Consider the following 14,505-nt stretch of genomic DNA (forward strand, 5'->3'; position numbering starts at 1 on the left):
TACAGTCACCAACAATCATCCTTTAAAGGACAATGTTCAACAATTACCATTTTTGGTATTCGTCGGAAAAATAAACATTTGCATAGCGTTTAATTAATCCAAGAAGATCATAACGATAGAAGCAGAGCCTGATATATTTATTAAATGTTTCGATGCAGTGTTCTGGTCCTCTTTATTACAGAAGAAATTCATTTAACCTACGTGATCAAATGAATAAGAATATTCTATTAAATCAATTGTTCTCGCACGAATATGCTACTTTTTTTATCTATTTAATTATATAAATTAATTAAAACTCTTGTGTACTGAAAATAATCCCAAAGAATGGAACGTAACGTTTAATAAATATATTAAACTTTGCTCGTACGATCTACTTTGATTGATCTTCATAGAAACATTGTATACAGCATCTGTGATGGGAAAATTATGATAAGTATGCCTAAAGGTCGGAGTGTTATAACAATCGCCTGATTCACATGTTCAATCCTCGTTTCTTTGCACAACGGTCTATTTCCGAAGCAATTATTCAGGAAATTATACAGAAAGTAGGAAATCTAGCAAAACGGAGAAATCACAAAATTGCTGGTAACGTCTTTTGTGATAAATTTTCCAATTAGTTACTTGGAAAATAACATACGTTAATTCGATGATTGAGTTACACTTATCGTAGCACTCTGATTTTTAGAGTTTGTCGCAACACACATGTACATAAAACTATTTCTCTTTCGACGAGTACCAATGGTGATAATTTTGGGGCATTGTTCCTTCAAACAATGAATATATCCTCATCGGCGGAGGGAGTTTAAACAATACCATTCGATTTAATCGACCTCGTTGCATCTTCCGCCGTGCATCAAGTCGATTGACCGTCTTAGACGCGCGTTCCGGCTTAATTGGTAATTAATTGGAGTAATAAAGGCTCCTTAGACGGTCATGTGAAAACGAAACAACTCGCTAGAATGTCTTGGCTGGGTTCATCGACCGTGAGGACGGGAAAGAAGCCCTCGTACTCATTATACTCTCACGGTAGGGTACATAAACTGCGTAAAGGTGATAATTATTTTAATGACGACGCGCACGGGAAGTATCAACCGCTGGCAACGAAATCTCCTGATGATGCTTTCGCATTATTCAATGAAAAATGAATGCGCAAGGACCGGTCCCGTAATCACGGCTTGACAAACGCGCACGATTCAAATCTAATTTATCACTGTGACGCGTATAATGCTAGCCGGTGTTCCCCGAATTAAACTACACTCTAGACCGTAATGCTCGTTACTACGTTTGTACGTAAACCTTTTCAGACACGAATTGGTGGACTCCGAACCGCAATGGAGGGAAGCGCAGAAGCGGAAGGGCGAAGGAGTCCAACGAGCTGTCGTAAGTTCGAATAAACAACGTGATTTCGTGCATTCAATTTTTATAAGGACTCCTCAGCACATTCAGATATCTTCCTCGCTTTATACTCTTTTTTTATTCATTTTTTTACTCGTATAACTTTTCTATTTTTCTTTCGTAACACATAATTAAAGCGAATATGATACTTTAATAGGTGAACCATGCAGAACCTAGAGTGATGGACATGAGTATTGGCACAATATGGGATTTAATATAAAAACGTTAAAAACTATTGAAAAAATTGTTTGTATCACTTCTTTTTCATTTATTTATGTCTTATTTACCTATACACAAAGGCAGAAAATTAATAAAATAGAGAACATATAATTAATGAAAATCTGTTCTATTATCATCTGATACCTGGACAAAAGTATTGGCACATTTTATATAACACCGTATTTAAATTATAATTTAATATTTTGTAACATATCCTCTTCATTTCACCATTTCTTTTAATCTATTTGGCATAGAATGGACCAACTTCCTTGTTCAATCACTGCTGATTTTAGACCATTCTGCTTTAATTTATTCGAAATGTGGTGTTTACGAATATTTTTTTCCACTTGATACCAAAAATTTTCAATTGGATTAAGATCCGGACTTCCGGGGAGGTGTTCTGAAAGTGTGTGCTGTGTTGTAAACAATCCATTGACAGGCTTTATAAGCCTTATGAAAATAAAAGTTTGCTGGTAACTTTGAGTTTTCCGTACTTTTCTTTAAATTTTCTTTTAAGATATTTACATAAGTTTTGGCATCTACTGAGTCTTCACACTAGTTCCCCAAGTCCGGATGAGGACATACACCCCCATATACAGACTCCACCACCTCCATGTTTGACAGTAGCTTGGTATTGCGGTATTGGGTTTCCTCCATATTTGATTTGAAAATATTAAATTTACCTTCATCAGAGAACAAAACTTGGTCCCAAAAGTCATTATATTTATTCAAAAATTCTTTTGCAAACTCTAATCGTTCCTTTTTGTTCACTATAATCTTTTGCAAATAGTGCTCCTATTTCTGTTTTATTATATTAATTATTTTTCTTTTCTCCCTTTCCGACAATTTCGGAGGACGATCGCTTCGTATGTGATTGTTAGTACTTGACGTGTTTGCAAATCTTTTAATTATGCTTCGAATCGTAAAACGACTTCTTTGCGCCATTTCTCCTACCTCTGAATAAGATTTACCTTCCTCGTGTAATTTAAATATTATTTTTCTTTCTTCCGGTGTACTTTCTTTTCCTTTTCTTGACATTTTCAAAAGATTGAAATGACTATTGGGATCGACTTCATTTGAACAAGAAACTAACACTATATTTTCAAAAAAGTGTTAGTAAATAAAGATTTTCATTAATTATATGTTTTCTACTTTAAAAAAAGGAAGTGATATAAACAAATTTTTCAATAGTTTTTAACGTTTTTATACGAAATCGTGTGCTGTGCCAATGATTATGTCCACCATTGTAGACGCTGCACATTCAGCAATCTTCCTCGCTTTATACTCTCTTTTTATTCGTTTTTTTCTTGTTTCTTTCCATAACACGTAATTAAAGTGAATATGATACTGTGATAGGTGAGCCACACAGAACCTAGACGAAGGCATAGGAGCAGGCACCGGAGTCCTTCTCAAAAGCAACCACTGCCAGACGAGCTTAGGAAGTACGTTTCATTTCTGAACAATATCTTCCGAGGAACGATTCGCGTTGCTAAGAAAATTGTAGTAATTTTTAAAAAGAAAAACATTCGAACGTTGTCTCGTCGATCGTGGAAAAATTGGTATCAAGATATAAAATATAATTACGAAATTGAGAACAATTTGTTCGGAACGGTCCCCGTAAAGATCGTGTCTCGTGCATAGCAACGTAAGGATTAAGGTAACGGTTAATTTTCCAGACATTTGGAGTTTGGATTAATCGACACAACGGGAATGAGCGAGCAGCAACGACGAGAGATACCATATACGGTGGTTCAGTCGCAAACTGTACAGCAATGTCCCCTACAGTCTAGCAATTCCCGATTGGATGACGCAGACTCGTCGTCCCTGCCTAGGTACGATGATCTCAAGGCGGCCTGCAACATCCACAACCATCCTCCGCAACTGGAGGATGAGACGGGATCCGTAGTCATTGTTTAAAATCCCCTTTGCATGTGTATTTTTTTTTTTTTTTTATTTTTTTTTTTTTGTTTGTACTTTATTTATTCAGAGCATGTACATTATCTACTATAAGCATGCCCCCTATTATTTATTTCGAAGCATGACAGATCCTTAATAAATCGATGAGATTAACAGCTTGTCGCACCTGTTTATTTATGTCCTGGCTGGCACCTACTGATCGCTTTCTGCTATTCCATGGAAGTGCGTTGTTGTTCCGTGGAATAACCATCCTCGGAATTGTAGTATTTGTTCGTTGTGTGTTTCGTTGAAAAAGTTCTCTTTGTGTATTGTGTGTTCTGCATCGTGTACTCGTCGAACAGATGTCGGTATTTGGGAGCGTCGAGATTATTGGTGTATTGTTGTTAAAAAGATCGTTTGAAATTCTCACTGTGGCTAGTTCACACGAACGCTCTCGTGATCCCCTTCGGGTGTTCGGTGTATCGTCAGGATACCGTAAACTTTTAAATATATTGGCGTACGTGATATTGATCGACGTATGGATACAGTTGTTGGCGTGATGATTGATGTTATATCGTTATAAATAAAAGAAATGTGTATCGCTAAGGAATGCAACATAGCTCGTAGTAATGTATTAACCGCATTTGTTCGTTTTGGTAAACTAAAATATATATGTACATGCATCGATGTCGGAATGGTGCCCGATCTGGGATGATCGTTAAGTTTTGGGAGTGATATCGAAGACTGTCAAGGGCTCACTTTCAGAACGATCGGATCCGTTGGCAAAAGAAACAGAAGAATGATACAGCATTGTCGCGACGGAAGTTATAATTTGCCGCCGACGAGGCCAAGCCAAGTCGAGACAAAGTACTACGACGGTAGTAGGACTGAGTGCAATATGAGGAAGGACTTTTATTATACACGAAACAACAGAATATTGATAGGCAGTAACGTGGACAGTGGCCTCGGGGAAAGCACACCGCAGGAATTTTCAAGCTGCTGCTCAAGCTCTGCCGACAGCGCTAAACCTACCCGAGTAGTACGTATTCTTTTCGCTTGCACTTTTACAACAACGTCGCTCAGTCGTTCAGTTAATCTGGTCTCGAGCGTGATTCGATACCTTCTGCGCGCATACAAGTATTTGGTGGACGATAATTTTTTCAAAAAGTAAAACAGTACCACCAGAAAGTAATGGGCAACACTTTCGCTTCAAGTAGTTCAAGCTTTTCGCTTTTAAAAGACAACAAAGGATCAACAAGGAGAGGTCGTGCCTGTACGGTTGCCGATTCCATTCAAATTTTTTTAGGTAGAATCGCCAGAAAAAGTTCGAGTTAAATCGACGAACACACGGGCGCGACCTATCCTTGGAAGTAACGTAGGATTTTTTTTTTATGGCGATAAAGGATTCTTACGACAATGTATCCCAGATGAAATTGTCTTTATTAAAGATGCACTTACAATGTGGAAGTCTTTTAGAAATACTAAACGCTTTTTACAAATACATGTGGTTAAGGTATACTATTTCTTTCTCCGTTAGTTACAGCATTTTGTTATCCTTACGCGTTGAATTTTTTTTGTCCCTTAAAAAACGTAATAAATGCAAGATCGATGTAACGAAATGCTGTTCCTAGAATGTAGTGAGTCGTATCATACAATCTTCTGCATAGTATATTAGTAAAATAGTTTTGTTTGGTATAGACGCAATTGCAATTAGGGGGAGAGGTACGCTATGAACTGTCTTCAAACCAAGAAATCTACCATCCTGTTGATACTACTCTGGATGCTGTTCTGCAGCCCATTATATCGTAAGTGCTTCTTTTCATTGCTTTCTGCTTCTCTCTTGTATTAATATCGAGTAAGAAATTGATTAAACTTAAGGGCAACAATTAAGTATCGCTTTATTAATACCTAATGTAGTACAGTAGTGCCCGCTTAAGTGACCACGATCATTTATGCGGGCATGGTTACTTCTCAGAATTGAACGGAGATAAGGAAAGAGAATAAATGCAAATGAGATACAATACCTGGCACCCGAAACTATACATATCGATAACACTTAAGTGGGCAAAAATGCGGTCACTTACGCGGGCGCTACTGTATATGCCATTGAGTATTCGTCTTATCATTGAAACAATACAATTACACTTTCCGAATAGTGCTAGTATTTTTCACATAAATTACAACAAACTACACTTCTGTTCTGATTTCTTGAAAACATATTTTCGAATAAACGTTTAATCGCGCGTCGATACACTCTGTTTTGCACTGTTTCAGAACTTTAACAAGGAGGCAACGGTACCACCCAAAATGAGCATGAAGCTTTAAATAAATAAAAAATAGACATTTATGCACATATTGTATATTTAAGGAAGTTTTTATACCTCATTCAAATTAAATATCTATAATCCCATCAGTCAGTGAATCTTATGAAATGAAACATAAACAATGAATTACACGAACAGCACTTTTATTCCTTACTTAAAAAAAAAGTGTCCCTAATCTTATCTAGTCCTTTACTTAGCTCTCTTTAGATGCCATGTGCCTCATCAAGTTTCCTATAAACTTTTCCATCTTCTTTAAGTCCTGTGCTATCTCTGTTTTATATTGTAAGCACTGCAACAAAAGTTACAATTGTATTATTTAAATAAGTCTAAAAATTATAAGGTAAGTTACATAAGGGTAATATACTTACTGTTCGATTATCCGTAAGTTTAAGACATAGAATGCCTTTATTATGGCAATATTTCATTGTATACCGAGTCTGAAAGAAGAAAATAATAAATTATAAACCAACAATTGTAAAACTGTTTATAAATATAATGCCTGTACATGTAAATGTTTATGATTTTACCTGTAGCCTATTGCTAAAATATAAACCTCATGCAATGCTAATTTTCAATACCCTTTATCCTAACTGAGAATTAAATGTTGTTTAGAAAAGTTGTCGAAATAAAATTTTTTTTCAACTCCGAGATGAATGACGTGTCATATCGTAATGTCATTCACCTTGTATAACCTATGAAATTGTTTAAAATTACTGACTGAAATATGTTTTTAGAACACTATTGTTAAAAAATACGCAAGATTTTCAATCAACAAAGATGAAAGAAATAAAACAACCAACGTAAATTTAATTAAAATTTACCTTCATCGGATTTTGAAGATATAACCTCTCAGCGCCTTTCTCGAACTCTTCCCACGAACTTAAATATGTCATTTCTAATATTAAGGAAAGAATACACAACGCGGAAGATGATGCACCACACCAATATTTCTATTAATAATAACAAATTTAGTTCGACATACTGCAGAAAATGACAATAGTTATCAAAACACAAAATGTGTTCGATCTTCAATTTCGGAGTAAAAACGAATAGACAGATGATCCACTGGAAGTTCCAGTCTGGAACACGTTTTGGAGCAGCTCCAAAAGAATATAACAATGCTTCCTACAATTCACTACCAGAGGGCTACGAACTTTAGACGAGTAAGTCTTTCATATTTAAATGTTCCCTCCATCTAAAGTCTAAGACAATCGATTAAACGCGATGTAAAATTAAATTACTTAAATATTATTTAGTGTTTAATTAATAACCGCGTTTAGCCGTATTAGGTGGGTAATACAATTATTAATTACATAGTAAATAATGGGAGCAAATCGGGTGCGATTCTCTTCGTATAGTTTCTTATAAATGTAGCTTCTTTTCCAAATTCAAATCGATCAGCATTTCGATCGTTTTCCAAATCGTAATTGTCGCCATGTTTAATGAGGGTGTATGGGTACCCTGGTCTCGAGTCGATTTTTCAAACAAATGTTCGGGCAGTGCAATAATTTCGGATCAAGTTAGAAAAGATCTCATCGATGGTAATTATTCATAAAATCAGTATAATTATATAATAATGGATAAGATAACCAACATATAGCGATTCATTCGTAAGATTCATTTGATCGAGCCGTTAAATTTTGATTTGTTCATTCGTTAATTCAAATCCCAAGTTTTATTTCTGAATGACCAACGAATGAATAGCCCCTTATCCTTTATTCGTTATTCGAAACTTTTATCTAGATAAAAATGTGGACAATGGAAATGATTTAATTGCATTGTAATGAGTTTACGACAAATTTTAAAAATGTTTTCGTGCTTCCACGAGAAAATGGCGGTCTCGATGAAAATCGACGGCGATCAATCCTCATCGTTTTTTACCATAACGACTAGTATTTGTAATGGTAGAAGAACAAGTGAACTGAAGTTGGACATTATTTTTTTTAAATCTTTTAAAAAAATGAACAGAAAACAATTTTATTTAATGTTGCACACTGTCTTTATTCCTTGTATCGGTCAATATAAATAAATAGCATTATAAAATAGAATTCACAATACGAAAGTCAACTGATTAAAAGACACGTTTAAATATTATTAGATACGTACTCTTTTACTACGTAAAACGCCCGAGCACTGGTAAAAAGTGATTTTTAAAAACCAAAAATAATAAAATTAGTTTTTAATTAATAACGGTTAGTAACAGTAAATTATAATAACATCAGTTTTTTCTACAGAGGTAGACTTTATGGAATGTTAAAGTAAAATTATTTACATCATAAATAAGTTACAGTTAAGTGCTTTTTAGCTGCCTAAAAGAACTTTAGCTTGTTTTTTTAGCAAGTATAATTTGTATATCTTTGGAACGCATGATCAAATATTCAGTCACAATTGATAAAATATTTAGTTAAAAATATAGTACAATTTTTGTACTCTTTTTCAATAAAATATATAATAACAATTACTTCTTTCCGATTATGAAAAATAGTAAAAATACTGATTCAAATGTCGTTAGTGTTAGGCTTTAAGTACGATACATCTATGTCCATAAAGCTGTTGGCATAATACCTTCCACGGTACTAGCGGCAGGTCTCAAATCCTCGTTGCACAAAAAGTTTTGCGGCATATTTACCAAATGACCCTAGAACAAACATGGAGAAAGTCATTAGTTTTATGAAAGTAATGCTTAATAAAATTTCGATGACCATTTTTACCTTAATTTTGTCGACCATTTCTTGAGCAAGAAGTGGGTCCGACGAGCAAAGTGGTTCTCCATCCTGGTACTGTTTTAACATAGAAAAATTCACAACTTTGTCTGTAGGAATGCAATGAAACACTTCTTCGTAGATTTCCGTGTTTCGATTACTTCTAGCACACCATACGTCTCTATAGAATGATTTTTTAATTATATCGTTTACATTTATATTTTCATTCGTCTTATGCAACCCCAAATGTTCAGAAATCAATTCTTTTCGTAAAGATCCTGCAAATTTACCGCAGGGGAACGATATGTCATTCATTCTTCCATCTTCAAACTCTCGATCCTATAATTATACAATTATGTCCAATCTTAGTAAATGATCTAAACCTTTGGTACTTTGGGATTCATAATGCTTACATGAATTATTACTGCAATTTCACTATCCCTTGTCGCGATCATGCTTCTGTCGTTAATATTAGCAGAACCACAAATGACCGTGTCGTCGTCTACAATTAATAGCTTGCTGTGAACATAAATTAATTCTGTCACCAATGTGCCATTCAACATTGCATGAGCCCTTAAACCGTGGAACGTGATATATTCACTAGGATCTTCTATTCCCGCTTCCCTCAGTCGATTCAGAATGGCACCTTTGCCTCTATTATTAGTTAAAAGCACACACATATTTCAGTCAATGTATAATATTTATTTCAATTTGGTTTCACGTTAGAATTTTACCTTGATATAGAAGCGTAATTCCACTGAGTGATGGCACGCAAGGCTGTGCCACTCGGTCCTCCAACTTCACCTTCAAAACCTGGCAATAGAGGCATTATTACAAACACCCTGAACACTGCGCCTTCCCGGTGAGCTCGTAAAATTCGTTTGTACAGTGTTTCTCCTATACGATTTTTTACTACGGTTCGTTCCATAGATACAAGTGTTATAAAAAATTGATTCTCTATATATATGTACCTAAAACAATTCTAGTAGTAAATCTACGCAGAAAAAAGATACCCGAATAGGCCATCCGAATAACTGTAAATGAGTTGCTCGGATGGGTTGTTTTAAATGCCACATCCTGTTGAATTAATTGTACCTTTCAGCTTTACTGATCGCATGTATATAAGCCTCTTGTATACTTTGTTCCAGGGTCTCGGAATCGAGAAAACCAGCGGACCAAGAGCTAACTGATCTTAACACTTGACACTGAACATTGTGTACAGCTGCTCTATCAATAAATGGCGCATAGCTTCTGCAATCGTCATACGATTTTGGAAGAAGAAACGGATAACATGGATTCAACTTCGCCTTTTCCATCTACCGATGCAGATCACATAAACAGGTTAGTGCATCAGATTATCGAATGTTTAACAATTCTTACCTTGATCGCGTTCCAACGCTGGATAAAGTGTCTGGCAACATCCCTGGCTGATGCACCTTGTACCATGACTCCGATGTCGTGCCACGGCATTCTAGGAGTTGTGCTCCTATCGACTAAATCTTGATAGGGTTTCTCGAGATCGTTAAAATCTTTAACAATAAAATTTGTGTAGTCCTTTCCAAGCCACAGTTTAGCTGTACCGGGATACTCCGAAAATGTATCAACTTCATCGTATATTACTGATTCATTGGGTTCAATTGGCGTTTCTACCGTATTGCTGAAAGAATTTGAGTGAGTTTGTAAGGCTGGATTCATTTTTAAAATGATACGTATTTTACTGAGAAAATTAGTTTACCAATCCACAACATCTTCATCGTCGCTATTTCCCTCCTGCGGGCTATATACCATGTTAATTAGTTCCTGCCTTTTTAATTTTATATTCTGTTTCACTTTGCCCACAGTGTCTTTAGCCATACCGAACAGATTTTTGCGCTCTGTGTTTGGTGTATTACATTTCATGGTATCAGCATTTTCTGGTGATTGCAATAACATTAAATCCTCAGGGCTTAATTGCGGCAATGATAGTGGCGTTGGCATTTTAGTATTCATCATAGGCCTAAAAAATTCATTTTCTCTGATCTAGTTTGCGGTCGTAAGTCAGGCTGTGTTGAACACAATATTCGATAATTCAGTTATTATACAAAACTTACCATACAGGTATAGATCTTGTAGTAGCCATTACAATCGTATTAGTTGCAATGGCTAATGGCAACAAGACATGCTTGTTTGTTTTAGCCGATACTTTTTTGCTGCTGGTGTTTGTGAGTTTACCTTTGGATGGAATGTAAATGCTAGAGTGATGAGTTGAACCTACAATTGAAAAAAATTATGTTATCTCATCAGCTTGATAACGTTAATACTTCTTGTAAACGCTAACGAATATTTAGTTTCAAGTTTGGTTTACCTAAATCTACTAATCTGTGCTCGTTATTATCCCATCGACCATAGCATAAATCAATACCACCGAGAAACGCAATGCTTTGATCAACAACTACAATTTTCTCGTGATGCGCCCAAAGAAACACACCAACTCTTGCATGATCCGGGTGACGCAATACTTTTATATTTTCCGAGCATTTTTCTACAAGCCGTTGTTTGCTATAAAAACTGTTTATCCCTAGCGCGACTTCCACTTCTTTATAAATCATTATAAATACCTTTACTCCCTCGAACTAAATAAAAAATTAATTATAGTTATTCTCATAAGCTTCTTTGTTTATTACAGTAATTTACATTTTAATGGATCCTTACCAAATCTCCTGGTTCGTTATGATAAAATTAATACATTGAAGGATATAATAAAATATGTAGAATGGTTTAAATAGTTTCGATAGTATTTTCGTAGTAATACTTACAGCTTTTCTCTGCAAGATTTTGTCTAATCGCCAATAATCGCTATTGATAGCTGGCCTTTTCATAAATATTTCAGGTGATAACCACCAGTCTGCAATAAAAATTTCTTCTTTAGCATTTTCTAATGCGTCTGCTACAGCAGACATGTAATTTGACCCATCGACAAACCAAGAGGCTGGTATAGACGAACGATAAGGTGCAAACGAATTATGCGGATTTGATTGTATAAAATCTCGACCTGCAGTGATGCAATTCATTATTTGAAAATACAATAGATTCATATTCCGTCACTTAAAGAACTTGCCTTCTTTATTACTAACTTCTTGTATAAATTCCATCCATTCTTTAGCTTTTCTTCTGGTCCAACATTTAATTACTATGTGCCTGCTAAGATTTACAATTTGCATACCATTTCTTAGACCTGTTGTGTACAAGCCAAAACTGATTCCAAAGCCATTGTCCATTAGAATTACTGATTTTATGCTACCATCTTTAGGTCTAATATAGGCAACAAAAGTATCTTTTACAACAAGATGTCGCGAATGCCATTTCCCACATAAATATGTACAAAAATGAGTGCACGTAACGCAACACATGCTTTCTAGCAGGCCGCAAAGATTACATCTAGACCTTGCTCCTGATCCAGTTCTTTTTGAAATAATTCCTTCTTTACCTTTCTTTCCCAAGTCTGCTATGAATGACAAATGTGAGATTTCTAAAAAATTGATCTGAAAAATTTTAAATTTTATGTATGTAGTAAGTATCTAAATTGCGTCGCACAAATTTAGCGATGACGAGTATACTCGTCAGAAACAGTTAACCGATTAAGCACAAATAGTACATTGCATTGACTTACAGTTTCTGGATGATGCTTATAAATTTTTATTTTTAATAAATTGACCAAATACTCTTCTAACACTTTTTTCCTATGATCCAGCTGTTCGTAAGGTACTAGAACATCAGGCTTATTTGGAAATCTGCAGAAGTATTTGTTTTATTTATTAATTATTTGGGAAAATAAATTCGTCGTATATAGGCAAGCTTTCATACCTTGGCAGTGCACCTCTACGACCTCCTCTCTCCTTTACATCTCCTAAACTTTTCAAACTACTTCTTCTTTGTTTATGACTTTTAGTTGGAAAAGGTATGTCCAAGCTAGCACGATATATTTTCAATTGATTGTGTAAATTCTGAATATGTTTATATCGTTTCTTAATTGTCCATGTGAATGGACCATGCCTAAATTCTATGGTGTACAAATTTGGGTTCAAAGGATGGGTTGTTACGCTACGTTCATTATCTATGATCTTCACATGCACTTGCTCACCAGGAATAAAAACATTACGGTTTTGACTTTTAAACTTTTTCGGTAAGTCATGTATAGCAGAGAAAGGTATCACACCTGGACATTCTATTATTGACAAAAAACACATACACAAGTGTATCTAATTAACATGTTTAGAATCTTAAATATGTTAATGGGTATAACAAAAATCAAAAAAGTGATAAATACAATAAGACAATGCACAATGCTATCTCATTTAATACTGTTTCTTTATAACATGCAATAATCTTTTCTTTAAATTTAACATTGTTTACTACAAGAATGTTTGTGTCTTTGCTATTCTCTATTTATCTAAAATTAAATGACCTTTTATAACATCATTAGTTACAGACACTTTAAATTCTAAGAAATTATGCTGAGGACTAAACGGGATATTAGTGTAATTATGAACTTACCTGTATTATCAATCTCCTCTTTACTTTGATTATTTGCAGTATCATCATTTTCATTAAGAGTAATTTCCAAAGAATCAGGTACGCATAATGCATCATCAAACTCAGAATCATTAGAAACCAAACGATCTTTATTACTGTTCTCAGGTTTTTCTTCGTTTGATATATCAGACATGATTACTAATATATTAAAAAATCACTGGTATCAATCATACTAAGCACCTATTGTTAAGTCAAATTTGTTGAAGTACAAAACACTTATTGTGTTACTTTTTCATTATATGAAGTTACATCACATAATTCTTTGAGTAATAATACTAATTTTTTGCCAATACGTTTGACTTTATCAACTGATTGTGACACAAAGTACAATACGCATGGTTTTCGAAACATAAATACGTGTCATGAGTGACATACAGAAGTAGATAAAACTTTCAATTGAACAAAGAAGGTATCATGACACAGAAGTAATGGATTTTCTTGACTCAGAAATAATCTGACGCACATAGGAGGGGTTTAGGATGTTGGCTATAAATCCAGTTAATCGTAATTTACTGTAACGAGAGAGAAATAAACGTTTCGCGTAATTGTTACATTATGGTATCTACATGAAGACAGGAATAATCGTATTCCATCGAAATTTGTTCGGATTCTTAAAAAACGTGAACTGGAAATTATTTTAATAAATGTATAATATTATAAAAGGATACAGATTATTTGTTATTGTTACATGTGACAATATTAGGGTTACAGATACGAAGCTTGTCCGTTAATACACACATTTAAGATAATAAATTCTACATATTACGAGAGTTTAATATAACCTTCTCAGATAATTCCATTATCATAGGTAATTGTTGTCGCGATTGATTACAGATTCGATGTGATCAGCGTTCATTATGTGACAGCTTACGACACGTAAGCATGTGTGCCTCGTTAAAGTAATCGAAATGATGCACAATAAAAAGTATATCTATCGGTATGGTAGTTGTTTTCGATCTTAGTTCGTTGAAGTACAAAACATCAACGCAAAGTTAATAATTTGAATTAATAAATAATACGAATAATTGATTGAATATTGATTGTTTGTTTTAATAAAGAGTCACAACATATAAAATGCCCAAAATTGTGTAATTACATTCAGAGTTGCAAACTTAAATAAATCTGAGGATTAGGTCTCGATGTATCATACGGTTCATAACTAATTCTAGTAATGTAAAAGTATCTCGACTTTAGAACCATAAATAATTTTTTATCGAAACTTTTGTCGATATCGCATCAGGAGCAAAATTCATGAGTTTGTTGACGTTACCGACGTCGATGATTAGGTTAAACATAATTCTCAGCGTCATTGTTTTTAAACGCAGAGTGCGCTGTAAAACTACTGATTTTTATATTATTTTTATTCTTATTTATTGTTTGTAAAAGATATATTTATC

The 14,505-nt window shown here is 34.4% G+C and overlaps 3 protein-coding genes across 3 annotated transcripts in view; 1 reads left to right on the forward strand and 2 right to left on the reverse strand.

Annotated features, from left to right (window-relative positions):
* LOC122401338 (band 4.1-like protein 4) overlaps nt 1-5,921 on the forward strand; it is a 137,797-nt gene extending 131,876 nt beyond the window's left edge. The window contains exons 11-16 of the mRNA XM_043403415.1: nt 1,305-1,380; nt 2,971-3,056; nt 3,291-3,446; nt 4,276-4,549; nt 5,209-5,315; nt 5,785-5,921. Coding sequence (XP_043259350.1) covers nt 1,305-1,380; nt 2,971-3,056; nt 3,291-3,446; nt 4,276-4,549; nt 5,209-5,315; nt 5,785-5,821 — 736 coding nt within the window. The 3' untranslated portion in view covers nt 5,822-5,921. The remainder of the gene's footprint in view (nt 1-1,304; nt 1,381-2,970; nt 3,057-3,290; nt 3,447-4,275; nt 4,550-5,208; nt 5,316-5,784) is intronic.
* Nucleotides 4,935-6,894, reverse strand: LOC122401339 (signal recognition particle 9 kDa protein). Its single transcript, XM_043403416.1, has 3 exons — nt 6,656-6,894; nt 6,203-6,271; nt 4,935-6,123 (listed from the first exon to the last, which is right to left on the reverse strand). Exons 1-3 carry the CDS (start codon nt 6,725-6,727, stop codon nt 6,028-6,030), a joined length of 237 nt encoding a protein of 78 aa, XP_043259351.1. The 5' UTR covers nt 6,728-6,894; the 3' UTR covers nt 4,935-6,027.
* A 1,071-nt stretch (nt 6,895-7,965) lies between these two features.
* LOC122401340 (phospholipase D2) lies at nt 7,966-13,948 on the reverse strand. Its single transcript, XM_043403417.1, has 15 exons — nt 13,777-13,948; nt 13,070-13,280; nt 12,380-12,740; nt 12,186-12,306; nt 11,634-12,057; nt 11,332-11,567; nt 10,881-11,148; nt 10,627-10,786; nt 10,272-10,532; nt 9,917-10,193; nt 9,632-9,852; nt 9,271-9,507; nt 8,950-9,190; nt 8,546-8,875; nt 7,966-8,472 (listed from the first exon to the last, which is right to left on the reverse strand). Exons 2-15 carry the CDS (start codon nt 13,239-13,241, stop codon nt 8,371-8,373), a joined length of 3,411 nt encoding a protein of 1,136 aa, XP_043259352.1. The 5' UTR covers nt 13,242-13,280; nt 13,777-13,948; the 3' UTR covers nt 7,966-8,370.
* Nucleotides 13,949-14,505: the final 557 nt, after the last annotated feature.

The sequence above is a fragment of the Colletes gigas genome, unplaced genomic scaffold (assembly GCF_013123115.1).
Source record: "Colletes gigas isolate AHSC1104 unplaced genomic scaffold, ASM1312311v1 Colletes_gigas_Sc00024, whole genome shotgun sequence".
Classification (NCBI taxonomy): Eukaryota; Metazoa; Arthropoda; class Insecta; order Hymenoptera; family Colletidae; genus Colletes; species Colletes gigas.